The sequence below is a fragment of the Marmota monax genome, unplaced genomic scaffold (genome assembly GCF_021218885.2).
Source record: "Marmota monax isolate L192 unplaced genomic scaffold, Marmota_monax_Labrador192_F-V1.1 WCK01_AAM20220418_F8-fsc00161, whole genome shotgun sequence".
Classification (NCBI taxonomy): domain Eukaryota; kingdom Metazoa; phylum Chordata; class Mammalia; order Rodentia; family Sciuridae; genus Marmota; species Marmota monax.
In genome coordinates, this window is record NW_026693511.1 from 74,120 (window position 1) to 94,054 (window position 19,935).

General features: G+C 44.5%; 1 protein-coding gene across 1 annotated transcript in view; it reads left to right on the forward strand.

Moving 5' to 3' along the window:
* The window catches only part of Antxrl (ANTXR like), a 36,595-nt gene extending 16,969 nt beyond the window's left edge, over window positions 1-19,626 (forward strand). Inside the window, 8 exon segments of the mRNA XM_058583660.1 lie at window positions 1,709-1,778; window positions 2,364-2,445; window positions 4,166-4,309; window positions 5,558-5,584; window positions 6,479-6,583; window positions 7,831-7,892; window positions 13,991-14,030; window positions 19,225-19,626. Of these exon segments, the coding sequence (XP_058439643.1) occupies window positions 1,709-1,778; window positions 2,364-2,445; window positions 4,166-4,309; window positions 5,558-5,584; window positions 6,479-6,583; window positions 7,831-7,892; window positions 13,991-14,030; window positions 19,225-19,626 (932 nt within the window).
* Window positions 19,627-19,935: the final 309 nt, after the last annotated feature.

A 19,935-nucleotide genomic window follows, 5' to 3' on the forward strand; every position in this document is an offset into this window, starting at 1 on the left:
GCATGTACTGGCTTGGGTTACAGTCATGAAATTTTTGGATCAAGAGTGATGGGAGGAGGATCACCAAGTGTGCAAGGCCCTTCAGCCACCTCAGCCACACCAGATGAGAATGTGTCCAAAGGGACTCATGGATGCTGATTCAGACATACCTGCTACCTCATCAGGGCCTTGTGGGAATCACACCTTGGGGGTTGGACCCCCATGAACAGTGAGTCAGAGAGAATGCAGCCCTCAGCTCTTCCTCATTCAGATATTTAAATGTTGTTCTTGCAGCTTCTTATGATGTGTTCATTACTGGACAAGGTTTTCATAATGCAAGAAATAAGGACCAGATTATTTGTAGATTCAAGTTCAAGGATAAAACCGCTGTTGGTAAGTACCCCTTTTGTGCCTCAGGCCACATTTACTAAACAACAGAGCCCCATCCCTCAACCAGCCAGTTCCCAGTCCCTGCTGACCATTCTCAGTGGGTATTGTGTGGTTAGAGGCAGTGTGGACAAGTGGAAGGATATACCTGCTGGGATGCATGGCCATCTCTCCTTTCATCTAAACATGGGAAGTAATAAATCCTCAGCAGCCCAAGAGTGTCTTGGAGTAGGGATTCACACCTCCACAAGGATGAGTTTGTGCTGGGCTGCCCTCACAGCAGCATTTGCCCCACAGTGTCCTCAGCTTCCTTTCCCTGATGGCCGATGTCCTGAGCTCAGGAGGCTTGTGGAAGGGAAATGTAGCAGCACCTAGACTCCGAGCCTGTTCAGGTGCAGCGAGCCTTTCTGGGAAATTATTCATTCCTGCAAGCAGAGGAGAAATCAGAGACCTTCATGAATCCCCAAGGCTGCAGATACAGAGTGGTCAGCCCTTCTTGGCTCTCATACTTGACCACAGCTAAGGAGGTATAAAGAGGAATTGGGCTCAGGGCAGAGAAGGTTCCATAGTTGCAAGTTATAAAGCTCTTTTCAGGCTCTCTAGAGAAAGAAAGGAAGGGAGAAGAGAAGAGAGGAGAGGAGAGGAGAAGATAGTAGAGGAGAGGAGAATAGGAGTACGAAGCTCTTCTCAGTCTTCCTAGAGAAGGAAAGAAAAGGAGAGGAGAGGGGAGGGGAGGAAGCCCTATACCTTCCTCAGGTTTCCCCTTCTCAGATGGCACTACCATCCACCCACTCCCTCTGGTCGAAAATCCCAGAAAAACCTAGTGTCATCTTTGATTTCCCTTAGTTCTATCCCCATACCCAGTCCACCATAAAATCTTGCAACATTTATAGCTAAACAATGACTAGAATCTATGCAGCTCCTGCAAAATCCATCAGACTTGAAATAAAACACAACCTCTTCCCAGGTTCTTCCCACTCACCTTACCTACCTCTCTTGGCTCACTCCTTTCCAACTCAACAAGCTCAGTAGTTCATGCCTCAGGTCTTTGGCAAATGCCACTCCCATAGCACAGAAAACTCTTTCTTCTGCTGTTCCTTGGATGCTTATTGTCTGGTTGGTCTCAGCTCAAATATCAGCTCCTCAGAGAGAACTTTTTTTTTTCTTTTAATGAACATGGTCCATAGCCTACATAAGTAGCAAGAATTGTCCATGAGTTTAAAGCACCCACCATCTAATCTCCATCATACACAACCCACACCATCTGGTTTCCCTGACAGACAGAGGGGTGACAAATTAGATGTACAGATCCATTGACATAGTCGTGTCATTTTCTCTTCAGATAAAAAACCCAAGGATTCCAATGACACTTCCATAACTTGTCCTGGAGCAGAGATAAAACAACCTGATGAGTAAGTACCCCTGCTTGAAGATCTTAGGGTGGGAGATCAGGTGCTCAGTGTTTACCACCACTAAGTGTAGAGAATTTGGAATGGCCCCTCTGCCAGGATGCATGTCTATCTGTGAGTGGGCTAAGGGTACCTTCACCACCTGCCCTTTTTGGTGACCAGCAAGGGGTTCAGGGATCCACAGTAGCCCAAGCTCTGACAAGGGAAGGATGCAGGAGACAATATGTGCAAAGACTGTTACCCTTGTTTCAATTGCCTTGCAGAGCAAAAACTATATATTCTTTAATAAAATTAAGGATGGTGACACCATGCACACCTCTCTGGTTCCTTAGTCTATGGTCATGATGACATCAGATGTCATGAGGACGAATCATGGTTTGACCCATAGTCTTCTTCGCATTGCTGAGGTCTTCCTCCTCATGCTTTGTGTGATGAGCTCTCAATATCCCCCTATATACTCTCTGGGGGTCTTAAATGCTGAAATGTCAGATTTATTATAATGAGGATTTTAGTGGGCTACGGTTCCCCAAGGGCCTGAACCGAGTCTTTCTCGGCTGGTTCTCAATATCTGCCCTTTCTGTGCATTAGGGAGGTATTTGTTGAAGTCAGCTTGAACAATGGTGAGAGCTTCCTTGGGAACAAACACAGCATTAACAGCACTAAGTGTGGCGTAAGTACCTGGGTGGGGATTCAGCGCCCCCTGTGCTGTCCAGAGCCCCTGTTCTAGATGCCAATGCACCCTGGACAGATCAGAGAGGCAGAAGGTCCCAGATAGGCCTACAAAGCAGCTTGGGCAGACAGGTTCCTCCAAATTCCAGGTGGGCCAGTATGGGAGCCTGGAAGGTTGCCTGTTACATGCTAGAGTCTATGACATCTAGGGTGCCCACCCATTCCATGTGGGAATGCCTAGGCACAGGGATCTGGGTGGTTCTGCCAGCTGAGGTAGGATGTGTGTGTGCACTGAATTGGTGCCTCAGTCATGGATATGATACCAAATTCATTCTGGACCCGGCCTTGAGGCCTGCTCAGTAGCCCTTCAGGCATGCCTGGGTCCTCAGTCTCCTCTCTGTCCCAGCTGTCTCCCTCTGTGAGCTCTCTCTCACCTGCAGTGCACACCTCCTCCTATCCCACCACACTGTGGTTGCAAAACAGCTACCAGTTGTGTGTGGCCTTCTCAGCTCAGCAAGAGCAATCTGAAAATGAGGGTGTTACCCACCCAGTGTGTCTTTTCTGAGCTTCACATCATGCCAGCAATTTAGCGAAATGTAGGATAATAGGAGGCCTGGAAAGAGGAGGCTTGTGCCTACTTATCACTCACCCTTACATTCAGTGTCAGCTTGTGAAGACCCTACAGGGTTGACAGTCCCCCTCAAAGTCTGCCTTGGCTTACTCCTGCACATCCATGCACAGATCATCAGGCTGAACTCACACATGTGCTCATCAGGAGACCACCTGTTCATAGCCCTTCCTGCAGTAGGCACAGTTAGGAAAGAGCACGATTAGCAGTCCAGTGACTCCAGCCCAGCCAGCGCCCATCACTGCTGCTCTCTGCATCGCTTCTCCTTTCAGCCACCTGTTTTCTTGGCATAGGCTCCTCCCCCATATCCTCTCCTCAGCTTCACTCTAAGCAACCACTTGACTCAGGAGATAGTGGGGAAGGCTGTGTTCCCAGAGGGTAGCCTGGGATCCCTGAAATAAGAATTAAAACCAGAAGAATAGCCCCCACTTCTTAAACCCCAAGTGAACCTGAGCCCAAGCAAGGATATTTTAAACTCTCTGAATTGACAAATGCCCATAAAGGAGTGGTGTAGCTTCCTCTTGTTGTAGATGTGCTAGCTGAGACTCAGAGAAAGGAGCAGGTAAGGTTACGGCTATAGAGCTAGGAAGTTGGGAGAGTTTATAGGTTGATAGACAGCTGTCTCCTGTTCCTATCTTGTGCCTGTACCTCTCTGGGGTCCTCTATCTGGGCACTTGTACTTTCTGTAGTCTTTACAAGGTCCTGAATTGTAAACTGAGGTGAACAGTGAGGGCCAGGTTCATCAGATATGAAGCTTCTGGGTTATTGTATGTCCAGAATAAAGACATCAGATACCATGAGGACAAATCATGGTCTGACCATACTCCCCTTCACATTGCGGAGGTCTTCCTCCTCATGCTTTGGACAATGAGATCTCAATATCCAGAAGTCTTTCAGCAGGACCAGAGGCAGAGTTTACAACCCTCTATGGAACTGCTCACCCCCTTCACCCCATGATATCCTTGAAGGTCAGGCAACCTGAGAACTAAAACTGGAACAGATGGAAAGCAAGGGGGTGGGCAGTTAGGAAAAAGCCCTTAAGTCTTTCCAGGGCCTCCGCCATTAGTATTATCAGCTACATTATTTTCTTCAGGGTGGCGAGGGTCCCCCAGTCAACACTGAAAATACTGTCACCGTTATTGAGGAAAAAACCTATGACCTGCGGTTTCTTGCCTTGCTGCCACTCTTGCTGCTGATCCCACTGTTGCTGTACTGTTGCTGGAAACTATGCCTCAAGGTGAGTATGCCCAACCCCCAGCACATACCGTCTATGCGAGGGAGTTGCCCATGAGTTCTGAGATGTATGCAAGGTCCAGTGGAGGCACAGATTAACCTCACTTTCCCAGACTCTAGACACAGCCTGGACTCATGACATGATTCCTTCCCAGGCTGGCTCAGAGAGTTGGCCTGGGACACGTGGATGCTTGTTTCAGGCCTGCCCTAGGCCCTGGAGAAGGATATCAGAACCTCTGGTACCAGGGGAAGCTCTCAGAAACTGGACTTCAGCAGGCCTTGGATGGACAAGGACCCAGGGCTGGCCTCTGTGTGGAAGAAAGAGTAGGAGAGGGAACCCAGGAAGTGTTGATGGCTCCAAATGCCGAGTGATGCTGGCCAGGGAGGAGTAGCAACTTCTGGGCCAGAGGAGCTGTTAAACCAACATGGATCTCTGCACCTTTGTAGTGCCTTCTGCCATTTCTTCATCTCCCATGGCTGAGTGCCAGTGATTAGAGGCCCATGATGGGATCCAGAGGTAGAGAAAGGAAGCAGGTACCCTCCTGGCCATGGGGAGCTCCCAGACCTGAGTTCATTCAGGGCATGAGAGGGAGATGTCACTCTAAATAGGATGCAGTCAGTATCCTGAGTACAGCAAAGCAATAGCAAAGGACTGAGACTGGCACCTGGGGGCATTAGGGAAGGCAGAGGCTCTGGAGATCAGGGTTGGAAGGAACATCACAGAGAACTAGAGAATGGAAGCAGAAAGAGCTGATGTGGGAAGGACAACAGCCAGCACAGGGCAGGAGGGTCTTCATTGTGCACAGTGGGAGCAGTGAGCAGAGAAAGCCTATGACTATCCCAAGGTGGGGAGGCAAGTGAGGGCACCAGAGACAGAGAGGATCTCCAGAGGAAGAGAGGCCAGAGTGTGTTCTGGCTCCAGGTAGGTTCTGGTTAGATGTGCAGCACTCCAGCAGCTGAGCCTATCTAGGGGTAGGCTTCTTGGCCTGGCTCATCTTCCATAACCCTTCTAGGAAGCATGAGACACCCATTGGGTCAGGTGGAGCCTGCTAGGCAGAGCACCATAGGCACAGGGAACCCCTGCCCCCCACCACACACACACACACACACATACACACACACACACACAAACACTCACCAAAGCCATGTTCCATTTCTTTGCTCCATCCCAGTGTCCCCTCTGACTGCAGAGCCCAGGCAGAATCCATGACACCTCCTCCATTTCCTGATTTTTGTCTGTTTAACATTCCAGGATATCATGAAGCCACTACCAGAAAAGGTACGTGCAGGTTTGAATCATGACTTTGTTACTTACCTGAGAACAACACTGACCTTCAAAAGATACATCATGAAGCCTGTGCCCTGGAGCTCAACCTACCTGGGGAAAGACAATGGGAACAGAGGGTCAAAGAGGGATCTGGGGAGGACATTGACTAGGTTGATATCACCCATACAACACCCCTCCAGGCATCCAGAAATTCTTAACCATGAATCTGTGCTACAAAAATAGTGCCTTGAAGGCATATTCAGAAGATGTGATGATTTCTACTAAAATAAGTGGGCTTTTTGTGGGACTCAAAGGACTTACTGTAGAATGCTGAGTAGTCAGGGAGCCTTTTGCAATAGGAACCTCAAGTTTCAGGTGCTCATTCCCATCTCCAGACTCTGGAGGTTGGTTTGGCTCCTTTAAATGTGTCTTCATCCCTGTCTCCTGGCAGGGGTGAGGGTTGGTCTGGGTCAGGGGCATCTGGGTCTGGAAGTGGTAGGAAGCTGGCCTCCCTGCCCAGGTGGAATCTGTGCTGGCTTCAAATTGGCCTGGGAAGGCTGCATCTGCACCTGCCATACCAGCTGGAGTGACAGGCATCTGCAGAGGCAGGGCCACTGAACAACATCCTCCAGGCCAGGCTTCTTCCAGCAAGGGACTATCTGAGAGCTAAGAACACAGAAGTGAGGTCAGTTTGAGGAGGATCCAGATGTATGAACAGGGAGAGTTTAGCTGTTCTGCTTGTGGAGGGTACTCCCCTTGCTATGGGGTACCACTTACTTGTCTTTTCATGTATCCCACAACATTAGCTGAGTGGCCCCAAAGTGCCAGGTGCCTGTTCCAGGGACACCATGTTCAGCTTCTCAGCACCTATATACAAGGATGCAGAGATGTGCTTTTCTCTTCTAGAAGCCAAAAGAAAAACCACCCCCTCCACCACCAGCGCCACCACCTACAAATCCTTGCCCCACAGTGATCATCTCCTGTTGTGGGTGTGGATCCGGCATAATGGAGGTAAGAAGGGCCCTTTGATGGGGCTGTTTTGACCCCCTGGTTGACAGGGTAGCTAGTTTATTTCATAAAATCCTGAGCCCTGGATAGGACTTGGTTTTGTGGAACTGGTCCTGGATCATTTCATGCTAGAGGATAACCAGAGGCCCACCGCAAGCTTCTGGCTAGGGAGGCCAGTAGACACAAGGGTTCACTCCATCCTAGATGACTTATTCCTGCAATGATGGCATTTTTATCAGCATTCAGAATTCTGGACTGTGGCCAGTCGTTGACTTCTGGCCAGTCTCTGGTACTCAGAGACCATGTCCGACTCTGGAAGTGGTTTTGGTGTTAGAGTGCCGGTTTATGGTAGATGAGTCAAGACACAGTGAATCACAGAGAGACTTTCAAGGTCAAGGACAATAAAAACAAAAAGGACCAATGCTGAGCCACCTTCTTCCCACCATGAAAACTCAAGAAATGTCATTGTCCTCAGACAGAACAAAGAAAAAGCACAACCCACTGACTCTACAGCTCACTAAGATAGTATGACAAGAGTCACAACAGGAAGAGGCACAGATACAGACCCTGAAGGGCATCACAAGTTCCCTGTGCAGGGGTTGAGCCCTAGGATATAATGTCAAAGCCTGAGGAGCCCTCCTTAGCCCAGAAGTGCCAGGGCCCATCTTGGTGAGGAAGAAGCAGGCCAGGCAACAGCCTTGGGCCTGGAACAGGGATGCACAGGCTCCCACAAAAAAAAAATGGTGTTGAGGAAGGAAGAGAACCCAATTACCACCAGCTTTGTGCTCCTCCTCCCTGGTTCTGCCTGTCTTGGTTGGATACATTACTCCTCCCGGGAGCTTCTAGCCCCTCTAAAGCTTGACAGACAGCTGAGAAGCCAGGCCTGCAAATCCCCTGATAATGGGTCACAAAGAAGCCAAAACATGCTCTCCAGAGGACAAGGCCACTACCAATGGTCTGTTCCAGTCTGCAAGGCCTGGGCCTATCCACTCAGGGCCAGAGAGGCCTGAACTCCAGAGCTTGAGGCCATGTGCTGCCCTATTCTGGCCTCCTCACTGCCTTCCTCTTCTCTCTGTCCAGGTCTCAGGTACCTGATCATGAGAAGGACATTGATACCTCTTTTCTACCCTCTCCCTGTGTGCCCCCTCCCTTTCCTGGAGCTTCTGCCCAGGACTCCAGGCCCACCACATGTTCCCCTTTGAAGACGTCTGCTTGCCCACCACACATCCTTCCCAATATTTGTTTTTCATGGCAATACTGACTTATGATGCCAGTATTTCCACCCAAGCTGCCACCCAATGCCATTGACTTGGTAATCATCCTGGGGACCAGGTGAGCCAAACATGGGGATGCTCCCAATGGGAAGAATGGCCACCGTTTTGGCCCTTGGACAGTTGCCTCAGAGCCTCAGAGCTTCAGAGCTATGACTAGGTCTATGCCTAGAAGGAATGCCTAAGACATGGGACAGGTCAGGTCCCTCATGAGTTTCCCTAACAGTGTCTGTGGATGGCCCCTGTGCAGTCCTCCTGCTATTTACTGGAGACCAGCAGGGCTGGTGGATGTGGTTGATAGTGCTGCGTGGCCAACACTGACCCCTTTACCAGGTGTTAAAGCTCTGGTCTTCTTTCATTATCTGGTGACAATAGGGAAAAAACACATCACTTAGTTGTTTTCCTTGGGATGTCACAATACTGATTGATGGCTGTTATTTAGTGAGTCATCCTGTGGGCCAAAGGCAAGCCTCAGAACTTTCCCTATTTTCATCGTCCCGGTAACTGTACAGTAGGTTCTAATAGATTTCCAGTCTGACCTGGGGAGCTAAAGCATAGAAAAATTGAGTGACTTGCCCATGTTCAAACTCAAGGACTCAGAGAGTTGGACTTGATTTGATGTCTGTTTCACTTCCTTCCCCTGCCCAATCCCCTATGAGATCAGCTTTATGACCTTGTGATGGTTACATTGATGAGGTCACTGGAAGGCTGCATTGATGAGGCCTTACCTTTGAGAGTCCTCCCGTGACGGCCCTGGGACTCATCTGCCTGGACACCCCATTCTCAAGCTCTCCATAAAGATAGGGTTCAGGGCTTGGAGGATGATTGTCAGTGCCCAGAAATTGTGTGATTGCTACCCAGGTGAAACTTCCTGAATCGAGTCAAATCAGGCCCTCATTGGCTGGTGCTTTGTGCATATTTAGTAGGTCCATGCTGGCTGAAAGCCTCTGGGTACTACTGATAAGAAGTGGATGAGGAGACCTCTGTTGCCTTTTGACTTGCAGCAGGGCATAACCTGGTGATAGAGGCTCTGAGATTCCTCCAGGAGGTTGTGGAGCCTCTCCATATTGCAATACCCCCCCACACACACACACACACGCACACACCAGTCTTGTGCTCTGAACAAAAGGAGACACCCACCCTGAGAATTCCATTCAGTCAGAAGGGACAGAACTAGATGAACAGCTGTAAAAATGGGGCACCTCAAGCTGAGAAAGGGCCAGAGGCCAAAATTGGACATAGAAAAGAAGCCAGAAATGCCTTCCTGTCCAACAAAGTATGGGTTGGGGATTGGTCAGGCCTTTGAACAAAAATTTGGAGGACAGTGGTCAAGTGATTGCATATAGAGAGCACTTAGAGCAGCCTAGCTCTGTGAGACTCCTTCACTATCATCTCAGCATGTCCACCCTGAAATCTGATGGGTAAGAATGTCCATCTGGTGACACTAAGGTCAAAACAGATGCTCACCTAGAGAGAGCCAGAGGTTTGCCCACAGCTACTCAGTCAATAGAAACATCTAGAGTTATGTGAAATCAACCCCATCTCTCACCTAAACCCAAGAAGATCCATAGCTATGCCTTACAGGACCTCTCTTCTGGCTCACTGCCACTGTCCATTTATACATAGCCCCTCCAGTGCACAGTCTTACAGACCCACTGAGTGCCATGTAAGGCTTCTTTTGGGTTCCACGTAGTTAGGGATGTTGGGAGGATTTCTAGGTCTCTCCTTTCAAGCTTTCAGTATACTGGTCCCAGGGCTTAAAGTGAGCCAGCCAATGAAGCAGATGAGTGGGTGTCAGGTGAGATCTGCAATCCTCTACAGGGCACAGGCAGGCTTCAGCTGCAGTCCTGCATATATAGAGTAAGACATGGCCCAGCCTGCTTGGCAAGTTCATCCTGGTCCCTCCTTGAATCCATCTGGTAATATATCAAAATTGCATGACCTTTCTGCATGAGCAGGAAGAGAGCCCTTCTAGTGGAAACCTGCTAAAGATCACTTTGAGTGACTTAAATCTGGCTCAGTAGCTCAAGTCCAGGTGTTATATATGGGGGTACCAGTCAGGGGTCTTGCCTAGGACAAGTGTCAGCTATCTATCATTTCAAGCCAACCTATGTCCCCCTTACCTCTCTTCCTGAAGTTCCTCTCAGGGCTTCATAAAGGCCCTTTTGCAAGGTTTGGCAGGAAGTGGAAGCAGTAGTGTTAGAATCCTGATAAAACTAGTGGTGCCCTCCTTCCACCCACATTCCACCCAGAGGGAAGGCTGTTTCGAATCTCCTCTTCCTGACATGGAAAGGCAAACAGGCCTGGGGAGATGAATGAGCTCAGCTCCATCTGTTCAGATGGAGCTGGTCTTAAACTCCCAGGAACTGCTATCTCTTAAAGCCTCATTTATTTGCTTCTTTCAACAAATCCAGACATTTTTGCACTTCAACACATCATAACCCAGGAAATTCTAAGAAGGCTCAGTTTACCCCAAACCTTTGCATTTTCATAGTGAACGCAGTCCATCTTGTTTACTTTCAACTTTTTTTTTAAGTGTGTCTCTGCCCCGTGGCCTTCAATTTCCCAAAGGAAGTTTTCTAATTGTAACCCCTTTGAGACCAACTTTTACATACATACAAAACAAAGCAACAAAATTCAGTTCCATTTCTTAATCTTGAGCCAAATCATGCCTCCCTTCAAGGGTGAGATTCTCTTCCTTCTTTGCCTTATATGGCAGATCATTAAGTTTGTCGAAAGTGTGCCTCCAAAATCAGTTAGGAAAATCAGGCTAATGTGAAATCTCACTCTCGCTCCCTGAGTAGAATACCTACAATAATGGCACAGGCTTTCCAATGTACACCCATCCTGTGCCTGTCACTGAAGGAGGCCTGTCAGGATCTGGATCTCATTTCATTCTCACAGCAGCCCTGGAGGGATAAGAGCTGTATTGATATAGGCACTGTTCTAAGTACTCTCCACAAACTGAGGCTTAACCAAACCATCTACTCTATTGTTGGAAGGAAGCTACAGGCCCTACAAAGTCAAGTAACCTGGTCACAGCCACGCAACCATGAGGCAACAGGGCCAACATCCAATGGTCTGACTCCAATCTATTGGCCATATATGTGACTCCATCTTTGTCCTTGGAAATAGTTACTAGTCTGCATTTTTCAATGGTGGAAACCGAGACTCTAATGTTTAGTAATGGGCTTAGTATGGCAGGGTTGCTAAATGGTATGACTAGGTTGTGAAGTGACCCCAGGGTAGGCTCACTTCCAAGTCCTCACTCAGACATGCTTCAGCCGCAGTCCTGCATATATAGAGTAAGACATGGCCCAGCCTGCTTGGCAAGTTCATCCAGGTCCGTCCTTCCTTGAATCCATCTGGTAATATATCAAAATTGCATGACCTTCCTGCATAAGCAGGAAGAGAGCCCTTCTAGGTGGAAATGAGGCTTTAGGAGATAGCAGTTCCTGTGAGTTCAAGACCAGCTCCATCTGAACAGATTCATTAACTTGCTGAGCTCATTCATCTCCCAATGTCACCTCATTCCAATGTCGTGTTATCAGAGTGATCTATGGAAATACCTGGAAAGTGCATCTTTTTGCAGTGCTAAATGTGAATGATAAAAAACATTTTTGAATAATCATATTTCAATTTTCACATCACTTACCATGCTCCTTATAAATTTGAACTGATCCATGTCTGTAGGTTAAAATTGTTGGTCTGGGTAGCAAGGTGAGCTTGATAACAATGGGCCACGGGATGCATTCATGCCTGAGCGACTGCTGCCTTCTTTTCTGTCTGACTCTGCCCATGGAGAAAGCTAAACCAAGGGGCAGGTGTGATAAAGCTGGAGTGGGGTCTCAGCTTTCCAGGACTCTTAAATTAAACACCTGTTCTGTAGGAAAGTCTTACTTTCTAACTTTGGGATTGTGGTGGCAAGGGTTGCCCTCTTACTCCTCACCACCCTATACAAATACAGGTTCCTTCCTATGAAATATCAAGAAATCTAGAAATAGAGCTGAAACTTAAAAACACTGGCAGTAATGACTATTGATCAAACATTTGCCAAACACTTTGGGAAATGCCCCTTCATTGTGAAGTGGTTAAGCCAATGTGATAAATAATTGGTTTCTGGCTTGGATCTCTGAAATCAACAAAGATAGCAAGAAATGAAGGCGCCCTCTTGACTTCCAGACAACCTTCTTCATCCCATTATGCTTCCTTCATAGATTCAGGGTCTCTGTAACTGACTAGACTCTATACTCTGCTGTTTGATGTCCCCTGTCTCCTCTCCATCCGTCCACCTGCTGATCCATACCTCAGTACTAGTGCCCTGTGACTCTGCTCTTGAAAAACGTCAAATGCCTCCCACAGAAGATGATGAATACCAGAACTGTAATGATTGCTCATGCTCTGGAGTAAATGCAGGGAGTGGGGAGCTAGGAACAAACAAAAGTATAATAAAAATGTACCTACCTATGATGAGAAGAAACCACAAAACTTTATTTGTTGTTTGTGAGAGAAGATTGGAAAATTTAAAATCCTGAACCACGATGTTGACTTTTCCTTGAGAAATTCACGCACATAATACTACTGTAGCAAAATTTGCAATGAAGCATTCTTAAGAAATTTGTTCAATATGATTACAAAATTCACCTGAAATTCTACAAAATTAAGAAGAGCTAAGGAATTTTTGAAAAAGAAGAGCAGAGAGAGAAGATTTGCCTTATCCTACAAATATTAAGCCTCAGTAATTAAAATAACTAAGACAATGCGTGCATAAAATGATGCCCCAAACCAACCAAACACTACCTGGACCAAATAGACTGTGTGACCATTGTCATGGCCCTCAGTGGTGATTGTGGGCCAGAGTGTGCACTCAGAATTATGTAAACTACTGGGGAAAAGCACAAAATGAAGTCTTATTCCATGACATACTAATATAAATTCTAAATAATTAAAACAATTAAATATGTAAAAACTATCACTAATATTATGTAAAATCAGCATACTATCGAAATACAGCTACATCAATGTTTATAGAGTGCAATTCACAATAGCCAAGTTCTGGAATCAGCCCGGGTGTCTGTCCATCAGCAGATGAATGGATAAAGAAAAAATTGTATATATACACAGTGGAGTTTTACTCAGCCATAAAAAAGAATGAAATTGTGGCCTCTGCTGGTAAAAGGATGGAACTAGAGAACATCATGCTGAGTCACATAAGGCAGGCTCAGAAAGTCAAGGGTCAAATGTTTCCTCTTAGATATGGAAGCAAGGGGGAAAAAAGTGGGGGCAATCCCATGAAAACAGTAGGGAGATCAGTAGAGTAAGGGGAATATATTTGAGGGGAGGAAAGAGAAATGAGAGGATCTGTGGGGTGAAATTGACTAAACTATGCTATGTGCATATATGAATATACCATAGTAATTTTTATCTTTTTGTATATCCATAATATATCAATTTAAAAAATAATAAATAGAATAAAGAGCAGTAAAATAGAAGAAGGAGAACAGAGCTTGATGAGGGAAGAGAGAAGGGAGAAAGGGAGCACAGGGAATTGAAATGGAGCAAATTACATTCCATGCATGTATGATTATGTCAAATGAATCAGACTATTATGTGTAAATATAATGTACTAATAAAAACATTTAAAATAGAAAAAAATGTTTTAAATAAAAACATTTAAAATTTTAAAGTTACAATTAAATATTTGATTTTAGCACAGCAGTCATGAGAGTTGTGGAAAGAACTCACAAAGGAATAGATTCACAGTCTTAATTATATCCGTTAACTCGGCAAAGATGATTCCACAGCAGGTGTTGGGGAGATGGAGTGAACCAGAAGAATGTCATACCATCATGACATTCTTACATTTTCTTTGGAGAATGTTTGAGAATGACAAATTCTATCCAGAAAATTCAAAGTCACTAATATGTCAGCAAATATCTGGTTGACTAGAGAAGACTGAAACAAATTGATAAGAAGTCAGTGAAGAGAAAAGCAGGGGAATTCCTTCCAAGCAAAGGAAACAAACACTGAAAATGTCCTGGGGCAACCTGGACCTGGTGAAGCACAATGCAGAAAATCATATACTATCTTTATCAATTCAGTTGTAAAGCTGTTTGTGACAGCTCTCATTGTTGCACAGGTGTGGACTGTGGGAGACAGACAATGCACCAGCCTTACAGGTTGGACTGTTAACAGAAACAAGATGTCCAGAAGAAGTTGTTGTTTTGAATCTAGGTCCACAGATATAGAGCTCTCGTTGATGAATGTATGAATGAATACTTCTAGTTAGACATGGTCCTGTAAATAATATATTTTTGCTCTTTTTTCTGTCACAAGGAACCATTTTAGATCCAACATGCATGAAGGCAAAGGAAAGTGTTTTGGAGACCATGGATTAGGTATTGAGATGGTCTGTAAATAAATACAGTCATGCTGTGGTAATTATAAGTGATGGACCAGGTGATCCATGTAGCCATATGACCAGGAGTGCCTGGGTCCTCTCTCTAGATCCAGTTCTGGCCCACCTTCCAGTTACTTGCTCCTAACAGAAGTTACCCACTCCAGTATCAGGATAAATTTGGACAGTCCTGCTCCTTGGCTGTGTGGTAGGTCAAGAGAGTAGTCACATGTCTAATAATCTCCTGTGATTATAGGATTTTTCCAGAGCTCTTCTTTCTTTTCCTGTGTTGGTTGTTTTCTTCTTTGTTTCTCAGTGTAAAGCCCTATAGCAGGACATACTGGGATATAAGCTGGAACATGTGATGGGTGACTGGCACCTTTCAGGGGTTAGGTACTGAGATGGTGATCTTTTCAAGTCTGGGGAGGGAGGGTGAAGCAAGAGGCTAAATAAGGACATAGCAGACAATCTCTTCTTCAGAACTGGGGCAGGGAAAGGGATAGATGACAAAGGATGGCTTCCCAGTCTCCAGTATTCTCCTAGATCAGCACTGAAGCCTTCCAGTGGCCTCATATTATTTAGCCCTATAGTTGTAGTTTAAGAATTTATTCTTGTTTTTTATTGATTTTTAAAAAAATAAATGATAGCAGAATGCATTACAATTCTTATTACACAAATATAGCACAAATTTTTATATCTCTGTTTGTATATAAAGTATGTTGACACCAATTTGTGTCTTCATACATAACTTTGGATAATGATACCCATCACATTCCACCATCCTTTCTAACCCCCTGCCCCTTCCCTTTCCCTCTCACCCCTCTGCCCTATCTAGAGTTTGTCTATTTCTCCCAGGCTCCCCCTCCGTACCCCACTATGATTCAGCCTCCTTATATCAGAGAAAATATTTGGCATTTGTTTTGGGGGATTGGCTAACTTCACTTAGCATTATCTTCTCCAACGCTATCCATTTACCTGAAAATGCCATGATTTTACTCTCTTTTACTGCTGAGTAAAATTACATTGTGCATATAATGCCATATTTTTTTTATCCATTCATCCACTGAAGGGTATCTAGATTGGCTCCACAGTTTATCTATTGTGAATTGTGCTGCTATAAACATTGATGTGGCTGTGTCCCTATGGTATGCTGTTTTTAAGTCCTTTGGATACAGACTGAGGAGAGGGATAGCTGGGTCAAATGGTGGTTCCATTCCCAGATTTCCAAGAAGTCTCCATACTGCTTTCCATACTGGCTGCACCAATTTGCAGTCCCACCAGCAATGTATGAGTATACATTTTCCCCCACATCCTCACCAATACTTATAGTTGTTTGTCTTTGTAATAGCTGCCATTCTGACTGGAGTGAGATGAATCTTAGAGTAGTTTTGATTTGCATTTCTCTAATTGCTAGAGATGATAAGCATTTTTTATATATTTGTTGATTGGTTGTATATCTTCTTCTGAGAAGTGTCTGTTCATGTCCTTGGCCCATTTGTGATTGGCTTATTTGTTTTTTGGTGGCTTAGCTTTTTGAGTTTTTTATATACTGGAGATTAGTGCTCTATCTGATGTGTGAGGGGTAAAAATTTGCTCCCGGGATATAGGCTTTCTATTCACCTCACAGATTGTTTCTTTTGCTGAGAAGAAACTTTTTAGTTTGAATCCATCCCATTTATTAATTCTTGGGCCTCAGGCCAACATCATTCTAAATGGAGAAAAATTAAAGGCATTCCCTCTAAAACTGGAACAAGACAGGGATGCCATATTTCACCACTTCTATTTAACATAGTTCTTGAAACACTGGCCAGAGCAATTAGACAGATGAAAGAAATTAAAGGGATACACACAGAAAAAGAAGAACTTAAATTAGCACTATTTGCTGATGATATGATTCTATACCTAGCAGATTCAAATAACTCCACCAGAAAACTCCTAGAACTAGTGAATGAATTCAGCAAAGTAGCAGGTTATAAAATCAACACCCATAAATCAAAGACATTTCTGTATATCAGTGACAAATCCTCAGAAAGGGAAATGAGGAAAACTACCCCATTTACAATAGCCTCAAAAAAATAAAATAAAATACTTGGGAATCAACTTAACGAAAGAGGTGAAAGATTTATACAATGAAAACTACAGGACCCTATAGTAAGAAATCAAAGAAGACCTTAGAAGATTGAAAGATCTACCTTATCTTGGATAGGCAGAATTAATATTATCAATGACCATACTACCGAAAGTACTATACAGATTTAATGCAATTCCAATCAAAATCTCAATGGCATTCTGTTGAGAGCCACAGCCAAAGGGGCCCCAGCAAACTTCCAGCTGCCAGCAAACTTCCAGCTGCTGGCTGATGATTGGCTCACAGCGGCCCCAGCAACATCTAGCTGATTGGCTCCTCGGCCCCAGCAACATCTAGCTGATTGGCTCCTCTGCGGTGATGCTCATTGGACTGTTTCCCTGCCCTTTCAGACCACGGAGCTGCTCATTGGGGGACTTTTTTGGCTCCGCCCACGTGACCCAGCCAATCGGCCTCAAGAGCAGGAGGATTGTGGGAGGTGGGGAGAAGCTTGTGGGGGAGAGAGAGGCTTGGGGAAAGCCTGTGGTGGCAGTTGAGGCTCTGAGGGTTTTTCCTGAGAGACTATTTTGTTTGTCGTGTGTGGTTCTAAAAATAAAGTTAGTTTCTTTTGACAAGTGGCTCCTGATTGTGCCCAGCCAGACTGCGGCACATTCCTCATAGAAATATAAGAAGCAATCATGAAATTCATCTAGAAAAATAAGAGACCCAGAATAGCTAAAGCAATCCTTAGCAGGAAGAGTAAAGCAGGTAGCATCACTATACCAGACCTTAAACTATACTACAGAGCAATAGTAATTAAAACAGCATGGTCTTGGCACCAAAACAGACTGGTAGACCAATGGTACAGAACAGAGGACACAGAGACTAACCCACAAAATTACAATTATCTTATACTAGCAAAGGTGACAAAAACATGCATTGGAGAAAAGATAGCTTCTTCAACAATGGTGCTGGGAAAACTGGAAATCTACATGCAACAAAATGAAATTAAACCCCTATATCTCACCATGCACAAAACTCAACTCAATGTGGATCAAGGACCCAAGAATTAAATCAGAGACTGCATCTAATAGAAGAAAAAGTAGGCCCTAATCTTCATCATGTGGGATTAGACCCCAAATTCCTTAATAAGAGTCCTATAGTGCAAGAATTAAAACCAAGAATAAATAAAAGAATTTATCCTTGGCATAAACTTCCAATCCGTTTAAAATTGTGCATGAGAATGAATCATAATGTAGCTAGCGGAGTTCCTGAGGCAGAACCTTTTTGACATATTTGGAATTTTGAGATCCCACTTTTTTTTTTGCTATCTTTTGGGAGGAAAAGAAAAATCCTTAAGTCTTGTCAATAAATTTTAATTTTTTAAGCAAGGTGTCTTGCTTTGAGGAGTATACTTGTCACAGATTTGTTTGGTGAACAATCTTTGCTATAGTTTCTCTGACCAAGTGTTCTGTAAGTGCATTGAAATTGCTTTAAGACAAGCAGCTTCTCTAGTGGTAATCTTGCCTATGCATGCCCAGATTATCCTCATTCTAGGAGACTTCTTCAAAGATTAGAATCCTTCATAGATGGTGACAAATGCCCTAGTGACTTTTCAGTGGCCATAGCAGATGTAATGTTTAGAATGTTCAATTTTGTTCTTGAATGAAGTTCAGAAACAAATAGGGAGAAGAACCGAATCATTTACACATCATGCAAACAAACCAAAATAGAGAAAAAATAAAATTGCCCACCAAATTTTTAAACTAAGTGTACAGATGAAATGAAATATTTAATCAGGCATACAAAACAAAGAGTGGATTCACCAGAAAAGATATGAAGAATTTACAGATAAAATTTAGGTTCTTAGAAACCACAACACTCAAACCAGAAGGATGATTATCCTTACATGAGGAAAGACTTGCAAAAAGTCTTTCATAATCCTAAGAGGGATGAGAGATTCTTCACCTAAGTCAGTCTTATTCAAGAAAGATCTCAGGTAAAGTCAGTAGAAACTCTATCAAAAAGAGAGGGGCTCAGTTTCAGAAAAAAAAATTCACCAGAATGAAAAAAGATGAGCCATAAAAATGGATAAAAAAAAGGAACTCAGTGTTGGTGCCATTCTTAGTTCCAGGAATCTCTGATCACCTCTGATGATGGTCTTGCTTCACATCCCACTTCCAACACCAAACATGCCAAACTAAATAGCAACGAGAGAGAGAGAGAGAGAGAGAGAGAGAGAGAGAGAGAGAGAGAGATTCTTTAAACACAAAGAGTTATATGGTAGTGGCAGAGTACTGCATGGGAATCACACCATATTAAATTATGGGCATATAAAGAGGATTGGAGAAAGAGGAACTTCAAAGGGAAAAAAAGGCATACTACATAAATTATTTTGGAACAACCGCTGTCCACAAGAATTTGGAAAGTGTATAAAAGGCCAATAACAAGTGTGGAACCAACACAATGTTGAAAAGAAGTCCTTACAGAAGTATTTTTTGTGTCAAGGATTTAAAAATGAATTAGACAATAGGCATCTAGGTCATTGACTGGTATGGAGCTGTTATATTTGGGAAGTCATTAATTTTAAAGCTTTGTGGCAGGCTTTACGCAAAGTTGTGATTCTGGCAGAATTTTTAGGGATAGCTCTTGTTAGTCAGGCACATGTACATGAAATCTCCTCCTCCATAAACTCTCAACTTCATGTATCATATCTTTCATTTTTGTTAGAGGTTGACCCAAGTGACTCCATCTTGAATATGATTTGATTTGATTAACAGAGAGCATCAACAAGGCCACTCTGTCAGTCCTGACTGGTCCTGACTCCACTGCCTTAATCCAGGCAACTGAAGTCTTCTGGCCCAATTCCAGAAGCATCTCAGTGACTTTCTCTTTCTTCTCTTCCCTACAGAGGAGTTGCGGCAACTTTGCCCTGTTGAGACCTCCATGTGCACAGATTCCCTGCAGCCCAAGGATTGTCCTGCAACCCAGTAGGGAATGTTTCCACTTCACACAGGCACCCTGTTCCCCAAATATCCCTGCCCCACAAGAACTATGGACCCCAGAGTTCTATCTTCAACCAGCTCGAGAGTGCTGCTCCATGCCACATACACTGTGCACCCCAAGGATACGCCTGCAACCCAGCAGGGATTGCTTTTCCCTCAACAGCTACCCTCAGTGCCAGCACCCCCCACCTAGGTACTCCCAGTCTTTCAGAATACTGCCCCTGCTCCCTCCCTCTGCCCGGAAATCTATAGACTCCCTAGGTCACCCCTACCACCCTTGCCCTACTTCTAAAAGACCCAAAACTTAAGAATAAGAGGTCTTTGTTGCTGAATATGTATTGAGTCTTGGTTTATAGTGAAGAGGTGTTGGGGTTTGCTGCTGATCAGTATAGGTATGTCACCTGGAGAGATACTACCCCATTTACAATAGCCTCAAAATAAATAAATAAATAAATAAATAAAATACATGGGCCTTAAAGAAAGAAATAGAAGAACTTAGAAGATTAAAAGATCTACCTTGCTCTTGGATAGGCAGAATTAATATTATACTTATGATGCACCAGCCAGAACAAAGCAGTCTGGAGTGTGGCATGCATGAGTCCCATCCCCAATAGCCT